Here is a 23,667-nt window from a genome sequence, read left to right as displayed (position 1 = left end):
AGGTAAACAGACAGCCAGGTACTCAGGCCTGAACGGGGCTGCTTCATCGATAAAACAGTAACCTGATATTATTATCAGTGCAAATGCAGATAAGCCGCATTCAGAGGGATGTTGATGGTAAATTTATATATGTGCATGCCATGAAAACACTCAGCAAACAGGATCTTGGACAAGATAGAGGACGTTCAGGACAGGAGGCAGATCTGCCCCAGGCCGGGTATTTGTGTACTACGTTCAGGACAGGAGGCAGATCTGCCCCCGGCCGGGTATTTGTGTACTGATGATAAGATGTTGGTGCAGAAAAGACAAAGTCAAGTGAGTGAGAGGAGAAAGTCACGGTGTTGTACTGTAAGATTCAGCGTTGCTCACTTTGTGAAGCCAAGTTTCGTCCAAGGTTAGCAGTAACGAGCCACGGTACTGACTACAATATAAACTGGAAGCCGAGGAGTTTGGGGGGGGGGGGTTTAAAAGCCTCGGGCTCTGAGGCTCCTTTTACAGGCTGTATTCAACTTTTAGATGTGTGGTCATTTCCATATAACAGATGTGACATGGAAAGTCATCTCCAACCATCAAAGCTGGAGAAGGAAGTCACAAATCTGTCAGAATTCACACACCAGTGAAATCCCCTCCCGTCTCTCCGTCAAGAACTGCAGGACGACCGTGGGCCACGGCTGTCTTGTAGTCCACGTGGATTAGACACGGGGTCACGGACTAGGCCTTTTTAATGGAATAAGCAGCAGGTTGTACTGTGGCTCTCTATAATGGAATAAAGTGAAGGCAGTCGGCTCAGGAAGAGCCAACTAAGTGGATTAGGAATAAGATGGTGGGGAGGAGATGGAGGAGGATGACTTCAAGTCTGCATTGTTTTTCTCTCCTCGCTGGTAATCTCTCCAGCAGCTGGTCCTCCTTCCTATACTACTGTATACAGTGTGATTTGATTGGCTGATGGTGGATATACAGTATATGAGGATGGTAGTAAACAGTCTCTGTGAGAGTCAGCTAAACCAGGGGTGAAGGAAAAGGGTCAGCACAGAAGCAGCATCAATATATATTATTACTGCTGCTCATTGTGCCAATAAAGCAATAAACTAGACATAGGCATAATATACTGTATACTGTATATTGTATATATATTTGTAATTTTATTTTGATGATATATATTAAATTTGATGATGATTTAATGACTATATATATATTGTCATTAAGTAGTTTTTATTTTATTTTTAATCGTACAAAGAGGGTCATACAAAGGCCCAAAGACATTGAAAATTTTAAATTGACTTTAAAAAAAAATCCAACTTGAATCAGACTTTATTCCTTAATAAAGTCTCACCGTTGTAAACTGATTTTGGCAGATGCTGCTTTGAGGAACTAAGTGCTGAGGTGGTGAGCTGACACGTCTGTGAGAGTTTCACAAAGCAAGAAATAAATGATGGTCTGTGAAACTAAACAATGATATAAAAATGAATAAACAACTACAAGAAGGACAGGACAGTAACACCAAGATTCAACTGATATAAAAATGAATAAACAACTACAACAAGGACAGGACAATAACACCAAGATTCAACGTTTAGGCAAAACTAAAGTTTGTTTCCATATGAAAAAATTCTACATTACAGATCTGGACAGAAGGGAAAACATAAACAACTGCAGTCAATTTTTCCAAAAATACTAGGTTTGGCCCAAGACTTCGTCCCAATTGTCAACTTTGTCCCACTGTGGATTTGAGTTTGACACCCCTGGTCTAGATGAACCAGTAAACTGTGTTCCCTCAGCTGTTGCTTCAGTGCCTGATAAGCCTTTAAGCTCATTATTCTAATAATTCACATGGGCTAAACCTTGGCTACCAGGTTTGGACTGTGAAGAGAAAAGAGAATAATAAAACAAATAACACCTCTGGCCCTGCTTTCAAAATGAAGCCCAACTTTAAAGACACAACTGATCAATGAGACAATAAAAACCACAACTGTTTCCAACTGAAAGTTACTCATTAAAACTTGAAAATCACTCCCGTTCAATGAGCATGATCTGTGCTGCAGTCACTGCACCTCCTGAGGGAAGGACTAATTAGACCTTGAACGGCTGACGCTGGCTGGATCCAGCTGTTACAGAGGCCTTTGTTTGTGGTAGGAGCAGGAGTAAGGATGACAGGGCAGATACTGAAACCCCTGCAGCCCCAGCGCCGAGTCTGGGCTCCTCCACTCCACTACAACAAGAAGAAGAAGAAGAAGAAGAAGAAGAACGCCCGCTCGCCTTCTGGAGCCTTCGGTCTCTGCGAGTATTGATTATTCACGTGGGGTGACTTTGACTCCAGAAGCTGTCACTACTATTTTTGAATTACACCAAAGTTTTTTTTGTGTGTCCTCTGGAGAGAGAGAGAAGGTGAGAGTACGGTTGGTAAAGGCCTGGATCAGGGGGAGAGAGGGGGAGAGAGAGAGGGAGAGAGAGGGGGAGATAGAGGGGGAGAGAGAGGGGGAGAGAGGTGGAGGCAGATGATGGATTAACTCCTAGTTCCATGGGACTAGCAGTGGTGTGTGATTTTTGTGATGAATGATGCGAGCACTGATGTTCTGTAAATATTATCCTACAGTTCACGTGGCCCCCGCTGAGCTGGGCAACATCGTCTCCACACGTCGCTCCCACGTTTCCACCTACAGGAGGCAACGTCTCCCGGCCGCCGTAAAACCGATTTGCGTTTGAATATTGCCAGGCTTTTTTCAAATCTTGAACGAAAATCACAGTCCATGCTTCATGTGGGGGCGCTGGTGTGTTTGTGTTATGTATCCTGTGGAACCTCCCACCCTCCAGGACTCCTCCCCTCTGACTTATCTCCCTCCGAGGCAGCCGGGCCACAGAAACAGATCACTTCTTAAATCATTCATGAGCCCTCACCAGAAAAGAAGGGCCGAGGCTGAGAGCTGAGGGGGAGCACGATGAGGGCTGTGTGATTGTTGCTCTCATATGCCATGATTTATGACACGACGGTTGTAACCGTTTTGATAATCACTTTATTTCCCCCTCAGAAGGTGAGAAACGTTAACGTCAGCAATTTTCGTCTGTTTTCCTTTCGCTGCCCTTCTTCCTTTTCACACAAACGCCCCGTTTTCTATTCCGATTCTCTTCAGACGATTTCTTCTCTCCGTCTTCCCCTGCACTTTTCCTACCCTGCCTCACACTCGTCCCATAGATATCCTTTTAAAACTCACAGATACAATAAAGAATCTTTCCCCCACCAGCGCCTGCACTGAGCCTCACCGAGCAGCTGGTGAGAGGGGGGAATCTCTTGATACCACGAGCGTGCTTTAAAGCTGAAAAGCATGCTGGGAATTGTAAGTGGGAGAGCATGAGGTAGGAGGGAGGGTGTCCTTGGAAAGATGGTTTGTTCTTAGCCAGCCACATCAATTAGCATAGCATTACAGCCACAGTGTTCAAAAGCAAACCAGTGTCTTTACTGCAGGGCTGTCTCCCTCATTAGGAGTGAACGGTGGCTCTGAACCAAACTGGTGCGCTGTCCTGTAACATCTGCTGAGTCCAAAAGTTATAAGAGACGTTTGGTAGAAATTTTAACTTACAAAAACAAAGCTCTAGATCTCCTATATTTAGGTCTATACATTTTGTAAGTTGTGTTTCCGTCAGACTTGTTGAATTTCTTCAGTATGTTTTAGACGTCAGGTAACAACTGCTGATTTACTTCCAAAGATATTAGCTACATCAGTTCCTTTTCAAATGTACTTTCAGGTTTTTTGGGGGTTTTTTGGATAAGGAAGTGGGGTTTGCTCATATTTGAAAGTTTAAATATGTTGAATCATTTCAAAATGTCTGAAAGACATATCTAAAAATTGTCTAAAAAGGTGTTAAAATCCTGGGCCATTTCAATCGGTCTTAGAACTTTTTGACTTAGAGTTGTACTCACAGCCTTTCAGAACGTCTCGAAGACATGAAGAAAGGCCTGAGTTTAATGATGTCCTGATGTCCTGTCCTGTACGTGGCCGCCTCCGCAGCTCTGTCCTTGGTCTCGACATAAGAACAGTTACCGTTCTTCACTCACTTTTTCACCTGAACAACAGCGTCAATGTGTCACAGACAACAGGACGCTCTTTAATGTTGTCCAGCTCCAGTCTAATGTGACGGTCGTATTTTTCCTTCTGACATTCGCAGTTACACTTCCCTTGATTTATTGATTAATCAAAAATAATTGCTCGTATAATTTTCAATCATGGCATCGGTTTGACTCTGCATTTCAATTAGTAGTTAAAAAGTCACACAAAGTTCAACGGACGTCTCGGAAGGAAATCATGACATAACATACAACATAAAATACCACCAAACGACTTATTTCATGTCTTAATCAACTCCTGAAACAGACTTGAAACAGTTGCTCCAAAGACACGTCAACCGTTGACTCTGCTTAACATTAGACTTTTTGTTCAGACTTTTTCGCTAATGTTTTGTATTAGTGGACTCACCAGTGTCTAACAAACCCAACGTGTTGAGTCTGTAAAAATGTGTTCCGTACTACCGTATTTTTCTATAAGTCGCACTTTTTTCATCCTTTGTTTTGTTTTTCTTCATTATGCTATAAGTCGCGGGTGCGACTTATACTCCGGAGCAATTTATAGTCTGGAAAATACAACAATCCGGACATTTATTTTCTACGTGATGAATGCGACTGACAGTCGCCTCTAATCGTTACCTAATTAATTTGCTGGTTTTGAAATCTATATTTTTTTACTACATTTGACACTCACTATAAAACATCACAGATTTCAGATCAAATCTGAATTAACTTCCAGACCATTAATACTAATGCGTTTATCTGGAGCTCAGTGGGAAGAATATCAGAAGTACTAATTAAGTGAAGCAGATATTGCTCCAGCACACACTGATTGTTATTACCTCTTCATATCGTAGTACTCGTTCTTAATGTCTTGCTAACTGCGTCGGTGTGTTGTGAAGCTCTTCCTCTCATCCTCCGTTCTCCCCGTCCTCCCCCCTCCTCTGGCCTAGAGCTGGGGTAACTCTCTCCTCGCTATGACTAATGATGTTCTTTCGGTCTCAAGGTTTTAGCAGGATAATTATATTAACCCTTGTCCTCTGGCTGATCCCAGCTCAGCTGCTCTCCCCCAGGCTTCCTCCCCTTTCTAAATCTCACTGGATTTCACTCAAATGTATACAGGAATGCAGCTCGCGTGTGTGTGTTTATGTAGTTGTGTGTCCAGGCTTGATTGACTTTCTCGCTTTTTCCCCCAGAAGATTTTTGTCTGAAGAAATAAGAAGAAATAGGGTCGAGAGGAGTGTATTTGAAGTAGAGTTCATTTACAGTCACATCTAATGGACATGTTACAGTTGGTGCAGGAATCTTCAAGTTACCAAAGTAGTGTTTGTGGCAATAATGTTTGTATTTTTACACTGGTTTTATCCTGTTATAAAGCCACACTGAAGTTTGATTTTTTTTGTCTTTATAATAATATAAAGGTTGAATAGTTTTGATGATGAAGATGATGAAGATCATAAAAACTCACCACTGATGACCTTGAGGCACATGAGTCACATGAGCTCCCCCTAGTTTTACAAAAAGTTACTGTCATTTTTCCCATGACCTCCCCCTGATATCATGACCCAAATTTGACCTTTTTTTTAAGTTTGTTTTTTGTTAAGACTATTTCTTATTGCTTAACAGCTCCAGAAGTATTTCTCAGATCTTGTGATAGATTCTTTTTTTTACATCCCAGTGAAGTCACCCTGACACGCTGTTCATCAGATGTTGACATTTAGGGCCAGGCACTTTCTTTTTACTCTACTTGTCCAATTATTAGCTGTTTTTTTTTACACGATGTTCAGATATTTCAAGGTTAAGTGCATTTTTGGAAACGATTTGTTTCAGCAAAATGATTATTTTGTTCCTGTCAAAATGACATACATAAAAAATTGGAAATATAAATGTGAAAATCAGCAATTCACAGTGGCCCAAGGTCATACTGGAAAAAATGCTAAGAACTGGAAAATCAATATCCTGCTGCGTATTCCAGGCAACGTCACCGATAAATTACAAGTGTAAAACATAAAAACAAGGATAGTCCAAGGCTTATTCACATCACTATACAATCGTACGAAACACAGACGTTAGGATCCAACAAATATCCAGAAAGAATGTGATGACTCAGCATCAAACCCTGCTTTGTTTCAGAGGTTCTTCTCTTCACGTTTTCATTTCCCTCATACTTGTTTGACTGTATCTAAAGTAAGAGTACAAATAATACTGTCCTACCTTAAATTCACACCTTATTGGTTTTATTTTCTTTGACCTGTTTATTGCTCATTAAAGCTCTTCCTGGCAGCAGCGATCGCTCTGTGCGCAGGTTACACTCTGTCATCCAGCACCGTCACCCAGAGATCTCAGAACAATCAGGGCTCAGTGGAGGAAGGCCAGGAGTCTTTAGCCTAATGATGCCGTGACACGGCTGCTTCTGTCAGAACACTGTCAGCCATTCTCTGCCTTTATGCTGCATCATAAAGCATTACTGTAACAAAGCTGCTGTGTCGCGTTTTATGGAGCCAGCCTCCAGGTGCCAAACGCCGGGAAAATACATCATGTGTGGGAAAGATCAGTGTCACCCATCAAGCAGAGGTGGTCAGTATTGGTGCATTTATGGGTAAAAAAAACCATAGTATAAACAGACAGCAGGTGTTGTTATTAGGGCCGTCAGAGGTAAGAATATAATCACGTTAATTAATTTGTGGAATCAGACTCAGGTGTTTTGCTGTTTAATGCATGGGCAGAATGATTCAATACGGAATTTCTTGACATTTTTTACATTAATAATTTGAGTTATTCACATATAAAGAGGTGCTAAGCACAAACATCTACTTGATGTTCTTTTTTTCCCCCTTCTGTTCCACAAAAAAACAGGACAATATATATATATACATATACAGTATATGTATATATATATGTATGTGTGTCTATATATGTACATATATATGATATATTAAGATCACAGTCTGTCATAAGTGATTATGACTAATCCCCAGCCGCCTTGTGATTAATCAGATAAAAAAATCACATAGTTTTGATAAGTTTGTGTCACATGTGCAGAGGCCAGTTTTGCTAATGTATCTGTACGCCACCTAATCTTTGGATGACAATGTTCTTACATTAATACATACAGTAAGTCCGTGTGCTGTGTTCAACAACCAAAAGAAAAAAAAATGACAAATCATGAACAGCTGCAAACAAGAATAAAAAAAGAATCAAGTAATGGTCCGAAAATGCTTAATCTCTTGTCTCCAGCTCCGGTCATCCATATTTTATAACAGCACTTATAAAGTATATGCACACCTTATTTAGGCACCCGGCACATTAAGCCGCATTCAAGAGGAGAGCATAAATCAGCATACAGTGCCGAGTGTAGCTGCAGGTGCCTGGTGCACAGATATAATCAGCAAATGTTAAGAAGTCAGATGATTCTCAAAAAAAAAAAAAAAAAAAATGCTGACACAATTAAATAACAACACAAGGTCAACACAGAATCAGGTAATAAGGAACTCATCTACCAGAGTATCAGTGGTGGAAACAGCCAGGGTGACAAAATCCCTTGAAAGCTGCAAATTAATTACACATACAGTTTGAAAGGCCAGCAAAAACACAAAGTTTCCTACAGCTGGCATGTAACCCACACCTGAACGCCTACTGTATAACACACACACACACACACACACACACCCACAGACGCACGTAGACAGAATAGTTCTGCTGCACTCGTGAGAATGGTCCTCTGAGGTCTGGACTGGAGAACAGGATGTTCCCATGCAGCCTGTGTTCCATAGTTGTTTGGTCCTGTGCATCAAGAACATACATCAGAGCGCAGGTAGTTCAAAGTGGGCCTGTTTCTGCCTCCTGCTCTTTACGTGACCCAAATGGACCAATCAGATGACTCTTCTCAGATGGGGAGACCAGCTAAGGAACACGCAATAGCTTTTTTACTGTATCCTGTCGTAAATAATTTACTCGTACGCTCAGCTCCGCGCAGACTTCCTCCTCCCCTCCCTGACTACTCCACTCATCTCTGTATCATCTCCTGATCCACACAATGATCCCAAATCTCAATGTCACACTTTTTGACACCATGAAAAACTCTGCTGATACGGTGAAATACACCGCAACACACCGGGGGGAGGCTGCACTGCATAGTATACACACACGCACCAATGCAGGGTGTGGATTTCAATGACACTCAAGGTCACTGCTGCACTTTGAATAATTTAGGATTTCTTCTCACTGAGCATTTTGGATTTGGGTGAATGGACGTGTGTACAGAAGAAAATGCAGTTTGTTTTTATGTGCGAGGAAACACACGTCCCTTGGGGGCGCCAGAGCACTTTGAATGGGTGTAAAACAAGAAACATTAAAGGTGCTTGTTGTGTCCAAGCAGGAAGTCAGGGGTTATTTATTTTATCTCCAGGTCCAGGCACAAAGTACAGCAGCAGGAAACAGAACTCGGCACCAGGAAGAGGTGCATCCTTTCAAAATAAAAACCCACGAGGTGCAATACTGTACAGCTAACGTACATCAAAGGGAGCTGGTTAACGTACAGTGAGAGAGGAGAACGACTCCACTACAGGAAAACAGAAGTCAAACTCGGAAGATTCAAAGTTGGGATCTTCAGCTAACAGTATCAGAGACTCTTGTTTTATTCATTCTTTTTGATGATAAAATTGAGATGGAAATTTTTGTTTAGACTTGCAGCTGTTGTGTCCAGGTACTGTATGTCTGCGGGATATATCAAGCTTTCACTTTACATCATTATATACATCTACTTCATATAGATTGAGAACATACAGTATTGTTTTTATGGATACATGATATAATCTTGCCCTCAGATTGTTTGTGTTTCTCTCCTCTCTCCTCCTCAGTGAGGTGATTGGTGACTCGTCCACATCCACGGGAAAAAATTCTGAAGTCATGCAAACCCTACACGTCACTTGCAGCAGCACCATGAATGCAGAATGCACTTAGTGTGTGTGTGTGTGAGAGAGAGAGAGAGAGAGACCTTAAGGAGAGTTGAGTATATATGCGGCCAAGAACAATCTTAATGTTTTATTTACTGTTACTGTATTTTGCAGTTATGTGCACAAATATAGAAGCATGAACTTTTAAACTAGAGGAGTCGATATTAACTTCATGATGTAATATCGGTAAGAATCATCATTGGGTTTTCATCCAATAACGAAAACCCAACAACGTAATGTCTGGGTTTGGCCCAGATGATTTGACCTAAAATATATAAAATAAAATATAAGTGTTACAATATATATATATATATATATATATATAAGTGGACAATATCTGCGTATCAGATATCGGCAAAACGTTTATAACGGAAATCCCTTATTTAAACATAATTTGATATTATTTATTTTGATATTATTATTATTTATTTAACTATTGGACTGGATGGTATACGAGAGAGAGAGAGAGAGAGAGAGAGAGAGAGAGAGAGAGAGCTGTACCCCGTGGCCCAGCACCAACCACTCTAACTTCCACTTTTCCTGTTTTAGGCGCCAGTCAAAGTTTTAGTTTCCTTCTAAGATGGTTGTTGGTGTTTGGCCAAGAAAGAAAGTAAACTGAGAGAAGACGACAGGAAGAGAGGAGTGAAGAAGACTGTGAGGTCAAGACTGTGAGGTCAAGACTCTGGTCAAGTGGTCGAATAAAAATAGACATAATATTTATGATCGATGTGCGCTGACATATTACACATTTGATAAAGAGTCCGGTCTAGTTCTTACTCACCTCCTAATTGCAGTAAAGGTCAGTTATTGGATACCTGTTTACTAAGGCGGGAGAGAGAGAGTGGGCGAGGGAGGGAGAGCCGATACGAGAGAGGATGGATGGTGGATTAAAAAGTGAGGAGGGTCAGAGAGGAGAAGTGGGAACGTTTGAAGAGGCTCATGCTGCTCCCCCGCTACGGCAGGCTGCGCTCGAGGAAAATCGATTCTCTCCCCTCAGAGAAAGAAATTTATGAAGCTGGAACATAAACGCAGTCATGTCCAATTAGCTGTTCTGAATTTATGAGGCGAGGCGAGAGGAGGAAGTGGGAGGGGACGTGGTGATAAAGACTTCAGCGGAAGCCAATAAGTTACGCTGCTGATCAATGATCCCAGCATCTCACAGCCCCCACTCCCCACTTGGTCACTGCACAGTGTTTTAGTGGCACGAGTTACCGAGTTTAAATCACCATCGCAGAGAGAGAGAGAGAGAGAGAGAGAGAACTGTTGTCAGCACGGCTTCAATCTCCTTCATTCAAAAATCTATCCTCAGTGTAAATGTACTGAATACTCCTTTTTCAAGTGTTGTATTCCTACAGTAAAGTATACATGTAGTATTATTGAAAACTGAACGAAAATGAGGTAAAGAAGCAGGTTGTGAACTGGTTGTAAAATGAAGTAAGAATTCTGTGATGGAACCACTGCTTGGAGACTTCGATGAAGGAGGCGTAAAGAAACATCTTTGATATTTTCATTTTTTCAAACTAGTCTTAAAACTGTTTGACTTGTACTTGTACACTTCCTGATCATTTTTATAAAAATCTCCACCAACGCCATCGTATTTCGAGCCTCTCTCTCCCCCTCTGATAAAGCGCTGACCCTCGTTTACCCATCAGCCCCTCTCACTTCAGCAGTTTAGGCAGACAGTTGTGTGTTTTGTGGTTATCTGAGGTTGAAGTTGTTGGATGTAGGCCTTCTCCTTGACAACTGATCAAACACAGAGTAGAATCAGAGGGAGATCTCCTGCTGGGTCAGAGCTGCATCGCTGCAGTCTGTACATACAGGTTTATAACACGTCAACACTGACCCTCCCCTACACACCCCCTTCTGGGAGGCCTCGGCGCTGCAGTCAGAGATGCAGCTGGACTGTCAGGACTTTGACACAGCTGCCCTACTCCCTACCTCAGCCACTGACCGCTCAACCCCCACAACCACTTCCCCACTATTTTCTCCTCCAACACCTCAAATCTCCACAAACCAATTTACCCATTTTACCCCTCTGGTGCAACAGACAGGAAGACCTGGAGATTAGGAGGAGAACGAAGGCTGAAAGATTTGTGATCTAGCGAGGCCGCAGTGACTGAAGTTTGGAAGCACGGGTGGGAAAGGGGGGGGGGTTGTGGGGGGGGGGGGGGGGGGGGTGATTACTGTGTCCCTAAAGAGGAGTAGAGTCAGGGGCGTTGACTGGAATACAGAGACAGATAAAGGCCCATTAACTGCTGCTTCCAGCTGCTTTCTGGGGCTCTGCCACCACATGACTCCCCCTGACTCCCCCCTTGATGTTTGTTTATATTTCTCCATATTTATTCTCCTAATTGCTGCAGCTCAGCTGTTAAAAACAGCTGCAGATCTGGCATCATTACATACCCAGTACAGACATGAGTTCACTGTAAGACGAGGCCGGTCACTGACATCATGACTGTTATGTTATCATGTAATTGCCATTGGACATGATTCTGAATCAGATATACAGTAGAGACAGTTAAAAAAAAAAAACAACACAAAGGTCAGAAGAGCGAGTGTTAACTGCACGTGATCCGTGATCCACCAACAAAAGACCGAAGACAGGTGGGAAAAAAAAGGAGAGAATTAATGGAAATTTAATAAAAGTCATCTATATATTTTTAATCTCTGTATATTTAAGTGAGATGATTTATTGGTCATTTCTACCCCCTGAGACAGTGACAAAAGTAATTCATTCACCCATTAGCATACATTAGGCTACATGGTGACATTGTAGTTAGTGCTCTCGCCTCACAGCAACTGACGGTGAGGAGGGGTGAGGAGGGGTGAGGAGGGGTGAGGAGGGGTGAGGAGGGGTGAGGAGGGGTATACGGGTCTGTGTCCAGAGTCCATTATATTCAAGTAAATAATATTTAACTCTGATCTATGTAAATTTAAAGCTCTGCATTTAATAATTACATATAAAAATAAATAAATGAACGGTTTAAATGAATGGGTTCCCTTTTTAAAAAAACATTTCAATGTAAATTTGACTCCAGAACAGCTGGGCAAGAACCAGAAACCTAAAGTCTAAACTGGAGACTGAACTTGTCTGTAAAGGAAGGAAGGAAAGTGAACTCCTTGTCATTGTTCACCACTGCACACGACCAAATGTGAACTCTGTTTTTAACCCATCACCAAAGTGAACAGTGGAGCAGTGTGCAGGGATGGTGCCATGCTCAGAGACCACCTCAGTGGTAACTTGGCAGCTGGTGGACTCGAACCTGAAGCCTTCCGGACCCAAGTCCACTTCTCCCCAGATATGTAATAATCTAATAGTTTATTTCTTGGCCTTAAGCCACATCTTCAAAGGTTATCGAATTTACTTTTGGATTTGTGCCACTAACAGACGGGCAAATGGGGGGTGGGGGGGTGGAACAAGCTCCAGCAGAGTCTGGAGGTTGTGGGTTGAACCACACAGCTGATTTTGTTTTGTTTTCTCTCTGCCGTTTCACATCAATCTGAGAGATCTATATGAAACCATCAGACTGAAAAATAAAACACGGCTGACCTGGTGGTGAAAAGAGGGTATCACACCTAATTATCCAGTCAGCAGAGAAGGAGCTCTAAAGGTTTAGACATGTCTCTATCATTTCATTTTAACAGCTGATTTATATTTGACCTAAATCTATTACCCTCGACACCTCGTCTGTACATATTTTATCAGTTTCTTTCTTCTCCAGGAGTGTCCTCCAATCGTGAGAAAACTCTGACATCGTGCAATTTACAGCCAGCGCGGTGTATTATACAAAATGCTGGTAGAACACCTGCCATCAATCAAGCAGATTTCGTCCTTTAGTCTTTCTAATTAAAACAATGAGTCGTCTCACTTTAAAGATGGTGCATCTACATAGTAAATTGTTATTTACTGCGTGCAGCAGTGGAGACGGCCTCGTTTCCAGCACAGCTCTGGCATCTGTAACGTTATGGCACCCCTGCTGTTAACGCAGGTGTTGCCAGTTGAACCAGATGAAATCCCCAGTGGTCAGAATTTATAACTCGTATCTAAAAGGTGCCCTGAGGAGTGGGCGTGTAAACAAAAGTCTGCATTAAACCTGTCCTTCTCTGTTAGACACTGGCAATCTTTGGATTCACTTCGATTTGAAAGACGTGGATCACATCGATGTCAACAAGTGCAATCTTCATTTCACTGCATTATTGCCCCTTTGACAAATAACTGAAACCCGTAGGTCAAAACAATACAAAAATCATTCGTCTAAGTATCCAGCCTGTACAAACACAGAATGCAGAAGTGTAAGGATAAAAAAAAAAAAAACACATCAGAAAAACGGTGTCTTTATGTCGTAACATAAACTATTTCCTAGAGCTGGGAGAGTTAACGTAAACATATTTATTACTGTTGTTTTGTCGTACATTAAATCATTCGGTTTTTACTGTTAATATTATTTTGGAATCTGTTGTTTACTAGTTCTGAATACAAATATCCACCATGGGCCACAGAACGGCTGGACTGGTGATCAGTACTGGCCTGGAATCTGTGTGTGTTATAGGGTTGTTTTTTTGTTGAAAATAAATAAATAAACTATTATAATCAGTCAAGGTGAATTTATTAGGGTGTTAAAGTGATAATTATGCATCAATTCTCCCAGTTGTACATGACCTTTGGCCTCAGACGGTGAAGGTCTCAGATCTCAACAAGATGGAATGATGACTTGTTAATTAAGCAGTTAATGATCATCACAAAACTGATAAATCCACTGAAAATAATAAAAAAAAAAATCACTTTGGCTTTCAACAGAGAAGAAGACTGCAACTCACTGGCAAAAAACACACTTTATAACGTATTAAGATGACCAAGGTGCTGCCATCCAACTTTTTCCCAGGACAGTGAAGGCATCACTGGCTACAATTACACTGGCACGTGCTTTTGAATCTGTGCTTTTGAATACTGCTCAGTCCATCCCAAACATAACACTGCTATACAGTATGGGCTGCATATGTGGCCCACGGGCCACCACTTTTGCACTCTTTTCTGAACCACTGGTGCTCTGTACTGCAACAGGTGCCCGTGTGATCTAATGCGAATCACCTCAAAGCCTCGTTCATTAAAACAGTGGCCACACATTCAAGGTAATGTAACGTAGCAGCGCAGCTTTAAACATCAGCATTGACCCACAATTACTGCAGCTAATTAAAAAAACACCTCATTATTTATGGCTTGTAACGCAGACGGGAACACATTAGCATTTCTCTTTTTCTGCGTCTCTGTTTCTGCTTTCTCGTGCCCTTCTTTGTCTTTTCATTTGTTCACCGTTTCTGAACCACTTCCCCCTCTGTCTCCCCCCCTCTCTCTCTCCTGGTCTGAGTACACAGACAGGGTTGTGAAGTATCCAGCTGTCCCATATTAACTTCCTTCAGCTCAGAGCAGCTACACCGACTCTGACGACTCTGCAGTGAAGGCAGACATCTTGCAAATTAACATATGATTGTGGCCGTGTATAATTTGAGTGTAGAGGGAGCGCGGAGAAGGATCAGGAGAAATCCTTACGCAAGCTGTCCTCCAAAAAAAGAGAGAGAGAATGAGGGAGTAATAACTAGAGAGGAAAACAGAGAGGAAGAGAGAGAGAGAGAGAGAGAGAGACGTAGTCAGAGTCACATTGCTCATGTAGAAGCAGTTCAAGACGCTCCTAGTGGTCTGTCAAGTGGCCGGACCATAAAAAAGCAGGTGAAGGAGACGGTGTTGTCTACGACCTTGTTTCCCAAAGAATGGGTCGTGACCCTCAGGTGGGTCGCAAGAGTTTTGTGTTTTTCGAGTCGTCTCTCATGAAGTTTCCCAGTTTATGTCTACTGACTTGGGTCGTGAAGGTTTGTGACCAATATGGGTCCTCGGAAAAAAAAATGAGCAGATTAGAACATTAGATCAGTGAGAACTGGACAGAACTATTAGAACAATAAGGCTTAAAGGTGTTATTTAGTTACATTCCTGTCGGCTGAATTCTGATGGATCCAGTCATGATGCTTTCAAAGTCAGCGCATGTGAAGATTGAATTGACAGGCGGAAGGTCGTTACCGCTAATACGCTACGGCTATTAGCCCTACAGACACAGCGGTCTACCTAGAAAAACCCCTCCCTCCTTTCAGTATTGATTTTAAAATACAACTTCCAGATCCCCCACTCAGCGGCGCCTACGCTTTGGTGATGAGACAGATGAGATTTATCACCAAAGAGACGAGGAGCAGTGATACGTTCAGTGCTGTCAGTCACTCAGTGCAGGCATTAGTCACCGTGCCTGTGCTTCTCTGATCTGTTGTCTGTCATTGGCTCTCTCAGAGAAATACATCACAATCACACCAAGCAGAAAGACATGGGTACACACACACACACACACACACACACACACCTGTCTCTTCACACTCTTTTACTCCCATGAAGACAAGCACTATTTTCGCCATGAAAAAGAGATGTTCAATTTCCCTGTGTGCTAAGTGGACAGCTCTTGTCCGTCAGACAGAAGGCAGGAAACAAGGCCGTGTTGGTGAACGGATTCTTCCTGGCACTTCCTGTCAGCTCGTCCAGGTGATCAGAGACAAATGTGGGTAATTTATAGGAGAGCATGAGTGTGATATCAGACACAGATCAACAACATCTATTTCTGTCCTGGGAAAGTCGTCCGTGCCTCGCACTCATTGTTATTCTGCATGTGAAGTAATGTGTAAAGTTAAAAACAATAAAAATAATAATAAAAACTTGCGTTCAGCTCGACAGTCTGACAGTGTAAACTGGAAGAAATAAATGAGAAAACTGATGAGAAAGATCAGATTAGTGTGAGGAGGGGAGATTGAAGTCGCCATCTCTCCAGAATACAGGGGCCGTTCTTTGAATATTTGATGCAGGTGGATAGCTGTTCACTCCAGTGGAACAAACTGGATTGGAGTCCAGTCGCTCATCTGGAAATGGCTTTAATTTAAAATGAGAGATGCAGAGTTTCCTTAAGATCCTCATTTTCTCCCTGACAGACCTGTAACCTCCAGCTCTGCCAGACTTAAATACATTTATTTATTTATTTATTTTGTTATACACCTTTTATTTTCTTGTATTACTTATTATTTAGAAAGACTTCAAATATATTAAACAAGATTTTAATGGAGACAAAGAGAGGAATTCTATTGAATAAAACGATTCATCCGTGAGGTCGTGAGGTGTCTCTGTTAATTTACAAACACCTATTTTATGACATTTTTAGGTTAAGTAATAATAGATATAAACTAATGCAAGGGAATAAAAATACATATATTCAATACACCTTTCTGGCACTCAAGGGGTTTCACTTTTACTTTCAAACTATTTTTAGGTCACGTCATCTGGGCAAAACCTAGCCATTGTTATCTGGTCTTCATTATCGGACGAAGAAAAAATTGCAGCGATTCTTACCGATATTACCTAATTATAATGCTAATATAGGTACATATTGTCATATATACATACATCAGCCCATATTAGCACATCCCTAGAAACATGTCATTACAATTATAAAAGGAGCTACAAAAAAATACATGAGTCAAAGTAGACATAGCTAAATAAATCTGTGGTTGACGTCCATTTTTGCGAACTTTTGTTTAGTAATCCAGGGGCAGTGGTTCAATTTTCTTCCTTTGAATCAGGTTTTTTTTTTTTTGCTAACAATGAAATGAAGAGTAAAGTATATACTGTATAATAACCCACTTTGTTGACTCAGCTGTACTGTGTAGTGTACTGGAGTGTACTGGTACAAACTGTACCAGCACACATCAGACCAGTACACATCAGACCAGCACACATCAGACCAGTACACATCAGACCAGCACACATCAGACCAGTACACATCAGACCAGCACACACCAGTCCAGTACACATCAGACCAGTACACATCAGACCAGCACACACCAGTCCAGTACACATCAGACCAGTACACATCAGACCAGTACACATCAGACCAGTACACTGGATACTGTAGGGTTTGTTTTTTTTTAAATCAGGAACTCTTGACAAAAATGAACACATTGTAGGTTTTCTCATTCTACAACCACAATCTGAAAAGTGTTTCCCTGAGATTCTAACCAGAACAGGATTTCTTTGTCAGTTTTCCGATGTCAAAATACTCCACATTTAGCGACGTTCGCACGTGAAACAGTTGGTGTTATTACAACTTTTGCTGGCTTCCTGGGTTTGTACCCCCCCCCCCCCCCACACACACACACACACACACACACACACCTCCCCCCAAACACATACCGGATCTCACCTCACGTGTTACCCTTCTCTTCCCTTCTATTTAAAGGTGTAAGTGTAACCTCCACGCCTCCCAGTGCCTGCTGCAGGATGGGAACCTCCAGTGCCAGTGTGAACACAACACCACGGGGCAGGACTGTCAGCGCTGCAGGAAAGGCTTCAAAGCCAAGTCCTGGAAGGCGGGCTCCTACCTTCCAGCTCCGAACGGATCCCCCAACACATGTATGTACCTGGACTCTCTTCATTCCTTTGTTCGTCAGCAAAAACCACACTGTCTAGTGACAACTCAACTGAGCCGCCGTCCTACACTGACGGCAGGAGTCCGTGGAAGCTACAGTTTGGAGACACATTTACTGACATGGACAAGTAGCTCAACAGCATGCATATATATATACTGTATATGCATGTTTACTGTTGTTTAAGGATATATAATCTGTCAAAAACATCCAGGGTTATGGCGCATTAAGAACTCCAAAAGCCGACGAACAGCAATTTGCAGAAAAGCAGAACACAAAGAAGGCATTATAATATAAAAAATTTAAAAAACAAAATGTAAAAATGTACTGACTTTTACCTGACTTTTCTTAGGTAACAGGAAATAATTTTCCTACTTTTAAAAAAATATTGTTTTATTATTATTATTATTTATTATATTGATCATCAACAATGACCTCATTAATGAATAGCATCAGTAAATGTTTTTTTTAAATGATCCTTTCTGTAAGTCACTAAATTCAGGTTCTATCCATAAAAGATATGAGTTGAAAAAAACTGTGTCAGTGTAGTAGACAATAATGAGCAGAGCAGCGACTGATTGACAGCTGGACCCTCTATCCCACTATGGTTTATCAATTTATAAATACATTCAATAATGTTATTTTGGATTTAAAAAAAAAAACCTGGCCATTAGTTTTAAGATCACAAAGTGACGGGTTTTTTCGGTTTTCGTCCCAGGGGTCACAGATGGATAAGAACGTCCCATTTTTCATCATTTTTATTCCACCTTGAGTCTCTCTCATGTCATCTTCTCACTTCTGTGAATTATTTTATTGAGAATTCAAGATGCATTCCTACTACATGGCCTACTTTATATAAAAGCAGTCAGTGCAGCAGTGGAGACACTGATAAAGACTGAGATTGGAGTTGTTGTCACCTTCTTGCAGAGACTTGATCACAGCAGTTACAGGGGAGTGCGTGGGGGGAAATCCTGGTGGAGAGTGAAGCCAGACACAGGAGCTTGGAGTGATAAAATAATAATCTAGGGCAGCCCCTCCCTGGTTTTTCTAAAAAAGCACAACATACCCACTCACTTAGCCCTGCTCGCTCACATGCAGCCCTACTGTACCTGCACACTCACTGCAGAGAACGCAGCTATTGTCAGCATTTTCCCCCCATCGTGCAGTTATTTCCGAGCTACCGACACCCACCCTCAGAGCCGTTCGCTGCCCGAAACACATTAGTGGAATTTAAAAATTAAAATGTTCCTGGTTGAAATGCAACAAAATGGACATGCTTTATGAAACTTTCTGGAGTTTGCTTTATGGAGCTGTAAGTAAGGCAGGGAATAAACGCGGGAAAGTATTCTTAAATGTCAAAAAGCTCTCATTCTAGTGGAGCAAATCAAACGTTAAATGTCAAAAAGCTCTCATTCTAGTTTATTCACAGTTTATTTAAGTCCAACGAGTTTTTTTTATATCACTCTTAAAGAGTTTGATGTGTTTCTATGTTAAAACAGAAAACAAAACAACAAAACCTTTAAACTTTAGAGTGAATTCCTGCTAAAGGATTTCTCTACAAGCTACACCATGTAGTCTGGACTCACCTATACATTATTATTATTATTATTATGATTATTATTATTATTATTATTATTATTATAGCTAACACAATTATGTAGTATAACATACTCATTAATATACAGATAAATACACATTAGTATTAAAATGTTACTATGAGAGCCAACACTTTACTAACCAGCCAGTTCAATATTAATAATAATCACAGCAGTTTCTCAAATAGTTACGTTACGTCAGTTGTCTTTTTTTTTTTTGCTAACAACATTATTTGATCACACTGTTTGAAAAATGTCTCAAATAATACCTCAAAAATATTCCAGGACACACTCTCTGTGATTGGACCTTTGGTTACATGTCCCTCCTTCTAGCCAACAAACATGGCTCTGATTGGCTCTCGCAACTGTATTTTATCCAAATAATTTTCAGTTTCTTTTGAACTTTCTGTCTGAGAGAAGAAGGTTGTCGACTTAAACCAAATATTTCATTCACGTAACTTTTTTATCTAACCCATTTGGGCAAAGAATTCAAACAGCAGAGTGAAAAACTGGAGCATGTGCTCCTGCGGTGATGTCATCTAAATGTAAAGTGATTCAACGGCAGGTTTTTAGCCAAAGTGAATACACGAAACAATCCTGAATACTAAACTTAACCCCTCTTCTGTTTCTTCTTCCCTTTCAGGTACAATTGCTGGTACTCCCTCCGGTTCAAGTAAGTAAAGCAGTGAAGTTCAGCTTCACCATCCTCCTCCCTCTGTCTGTCTCTCTGTCTGTCTGTCTCTCTGTCTCTCTGTCTGTCTGTCTTTCTGTCTCTCTGTCTGTCTGTCTGTCTCTCTGTCTGTCTGTCTCTCTGGCTGTCTGTCTGTCTGTCTCTCTGTCTCGCTGTCTCTCTGTCTGTCTGTCTGCCTTTGTTGAATTGTTTTTGAAACTTCAGTTTCAACCCCGTGGCTCGCCCTCTGCTCGTCTCCTAAACTCCCCCTCCTGACTGTGAAGTCTCAGCTGCTTCTCTACAGTCACTCATTTTTCTCTTCCACACTCTGTTCTCTTAGTTCTGCAGCTTGAGCCCCGTCTGGTTCATTATTAATAGGCCTCTCTGTCACCACGTCCTTTCATCACAGCACATCACACTAACCTGCGCAGGAGAAATTCTTCCACAGTTGTGCTTTTCTTATTTAAAATAAAGACAGTTGCGGTGATGGATTAAAGAAAAGCCATGTAAGGGAGGGGGAGGAGGGGGTGAGTACGGGTGGTGGATGAAGCAGCAGAGTCAGAGGCAGTGTGTAGTAATGCAGTGTGATTCTGGGTGAGGAGCTCGGGGAGGATGGAATAAAAGAGAATTTGATTAGGGATTCTCTCTGTGGAGAGGCTCTCAGCCTCCAAGCTGTTAGACAAAAACAATCGGCAAAGTGGCAACATCAACCCTGACAGCACTGGGCTTTTCTCCACATCGCTCACCAGTTAAAGGCCGATGCATGGTTAGACTGAGCAATTGGACTGCACTGCAGAAGTCTGCTTTTAAAAAGCTCTCGCTAGCACGGTTAGAAACGACAGCGTGGTTATTTGTTAAAAAAAAACGGGCAGGAAAAATGATGCTTGTAGTGGACGGTCGAGTCTGTGGTGAGAGTCCACGACATCACCTCAGATGGTTGGTGTCTCCGAAGCTGAGGGTGAGGCAGAGAGTGAAGCCTAAAATGAAGCTGAAGCTCAGAGTGCAGCTGAAAGTGACGGCTGAACAAAGATGGAGCGAGAGAGCAAACTGAACAGCCTGCAGCTTTTTCTCTTTTTTGGAGCTGTCCAGGAACGTCTCTCATCAAGCGGAGACTAGAACCTGACGTTCCAAACAAGAACAAGAACGAGAATCCAGGCTGGATAACAAGCACATCATCTCTGTTCTGACTTATTATGACACCAAAAAAGGCTTGTTGTTTGTTTTTTGATCGTCACTAAACCTTTGAGAACGAGAGCGAAAACAATCCAACCCTAAATCACAGTCTTTGTTTAACTACATATGTTGACATCGTCTTCATCACGAATTTGTACCAAATGAACAAAGTGGTTTACATTATTTTTTAGGATGATCCTTTGCTTCCTTCTTTACTTTTTTTTATTATTTATATAGTTATTATTCGACATAGCACAGTTTTCCCGATCTCATCTTGACACAAATTTCCGGCTAATCAAGAGATGTTTCTAAAATCCGTTTTTGATCACGTTCGTTACCCTCTGTCGCAAATACAAAGTATTAGTACACAAAGTGACATTCTGTTTACAGTTGGGTGTTAGGTGAGTTCATCTGTACAAGGCTGAAACTTGAGACTGAACAAACATTCTCTCAAAGACATTTCGAGCGACCACATTTGAATTCCAGGCGACCCAACGTGGGATCGCGACACTGAGGTTGAAAAACACGAGAATAATTATAAATTTCATTAAAAAGAAGAACAACCTCCTGCAGTATTTGTTTTTACTTTTTCACCATTCGTTTTCTGCACATTGAACTCTTTCTTCTTTAGTTGTTTGAGGCTAGTTTTCTAGTCGGTAACTTTTTTACCAACTTTAACATGTTAAGAGAGTCTTAACATGTTAGTGGAGAGAGTTTCCCTTAATGGGTTAATGAAGTATTTCTGATTAAACGAACACACATTCCTACATCCAGTATTTATATTTGAAGTGTAGTATTGTTAACTTGTTTTTGAACGTACATGTGGATGACGCCCACTGTGGCCTTTTGTCTTCGTACACATCATATATCATTTATTGTACTGCGTGTCCTATGACGTACGTTGCCGATCCCTGTCACATACATACAGCACGTTGGCGTTAGATAACGGCCGGCGCTGTTGAGAGCGTGGGCGTCGATTTAACTGCACCTTCAGACCTCATTTGTTCTGACTGACTGGTTCTGGGATGATGTGAACAGGTTCTGTCAGCTGTTTCAGAGTGGGCCTCAGAACCTGCCGTCTCCGTGGGCAGCGCTCCGCTAATGTTCCGCCAGGAAAGCACTCAGGACATGGGACGACTTCAGCTCCGCGTGATGTCGTCAAACTTTTTTTTTTTTTCCCCTGTAAGGAAATCCATTAAGCGGTCGTACTGAACAGCACAGCACTTTTGCGTTCGGCTGACATCGTAGCCAACTTAAAGAATTCACTGATTAGCTGTGATTCAGGCGGGGGCTGACAGAAGCTATAACACCGTGCAGATGCAGTTACAGACCTTTGTAAGCTTTTTACAGACTGCTCCACAGACACAACCAACACAGACATTTAACATTTAAATCTGAGGTTCTCCATTATTTTCTGTCCCCCCCCCCCAGGGGACAGAAATGTTTTTCACGCCATCCGAACTGAAACACTATTGGAAACTTGATCATATGTATTTTCTTATCTGTACGAACCACTGCATGAGTTGCTGCCACCTAGTGGCTGGAGGCTTGGTTGTCGTTCAAGCATTACAGCAGCCTTCTATCCAGTGTTCTATATTCCATTGAAAGCCTCTCAAGCCCCCCTCCCCCACCACCACACCCCCACAGGGTGGGTCGTCCCACTATTTGAAAAGTACCGATTTAAATAATCAACTTTTTTTTTGCCTGATTATTGATGATTTAATCCACACATTATGTCCGACAGTTTCTCCACTTTCTTTGCATCTAATCTTTAAAATGCTGTTTTTCCGTCTGAAGGCCTACTTTTCCGAAAAAGGCCCAGAGCAGATATGCTCGTGCTCCGGGGCTGAAAGAAACTATTGCCGTTAATGACGAGTTACACGGGGAGAATTCGAGTTGAAAGTGAGGTTGAGTTGTATTTTTGTCTCCTTTGTCTGAAGTTTAGTGAAGTGTACTGTGCTTGAACCTGGCCCTGATGTTAGCAATCCTTGTTCTCTGTGTGCCTTTGTCTGTGTGTGTGTGGGTATAAAGACACAGCCAGGCATATGGCGCAGTTCAGTAAAAACCATAAATCATCCTGATCTGCTCCTTTTTCTCCCAGGGATGTAAGGTCTTAGGTTCCATTCTCACAGTAGCCGGCCGTGCCATCACTACATATATGGAAACGGATGAAAACTCACACAGATACTTTACTTCTTCTACGAAGCCAAAGGATCATGTGACATTAAGAGTTTAATAACATTACCCACATAACATATCTTCGACGTCATTCTCTAGAGCTCGAACTACTGTCCAAGTTGAATTCATTAAATATAAAGTTCTGATTCGATCTGTGATCTTGTACATATTTTTTCACTTCCAGTAAAACATCTACGGTCTGTCAGGCGGAGACAGATGTTTGTCTATAACCAGTTCAGCATCTAGCAGTAGTCGTATCCTTTGTCAGGCCGCTGGCCCAGTTAAGTCAGTGAGTGAGCTCACAGAAGGATTAGTAATCTTTTGGCCATAGAGTCAGATCCCTACATCCTGCTGCTCATTGGTCAGCTGGACAAAGGGCACAAAGGAACCAGGTGACCCCCACTGTGACCTCCCAGCACCACGATTCCCATTTTTAACTTCGTATTAGAAGCCTCTAAAAACATGAGTTCTCTGGACATAGAAGACACAAACACACACACACACACACTGGAAATGGACTAATGCATGCCGAGT

The 23,667-nt window shown here is 41.8% G+C and overlaps 2 protein-coding genes across 9 annotated transcripts in view; both read left to right on the top strand.

Moving 5' to 3' along the window:
- The window catches only part of dab2ipb (DAB2 interacting protein b), a 791,247-nt gene that overhangs the window by 275,830 nt on the left and 491,750 nt on the right, over positions 1–23,667 (top strand). The window lies entirely within an intron of this gene.
- Positions 1–23,667, top strand: part of ntng2b (netrin g2b) — a 63,300-nt gene that overhangs the window by 19,042 nt on the left and 20,591 nt on the right. The window contains exons 4-5 of the mRNA XM_008325816.3: positions 17,331–17,503; positions 19,756–19,785. Of these exons, the coding sequence (XP_008324038.1) occupies positions 17,331–17,503; positions 19,756–19,785 (203 nt within the window). The remainder of the gene's footprint in view (positions 1–17,330; positions 17,504–19,755; positions 19,786–23,667) is intronic.

Source organism: Cynoglossus semilaevis, chromosome 14, assembly GCF_000523025.1.
Source record: "Cynoglossus semilaevis isolate Cse_v1.0 chromosome 14, Cse_v1.0, whole genome shotgun sequence".
Classification (NCBI taxonomy): domain Eukaryota; kingdom Metazoa; phylum Chordata; class Actinopteri; order Pleuronectiformes; family Cynoglossidae; genus Cynoglossus; species Cynoglossus semilaevis.
Note: the sequence above shows the minus strand (reverse complement) of the source record. Positions and strands in the feature narration are given on the sequence as shown.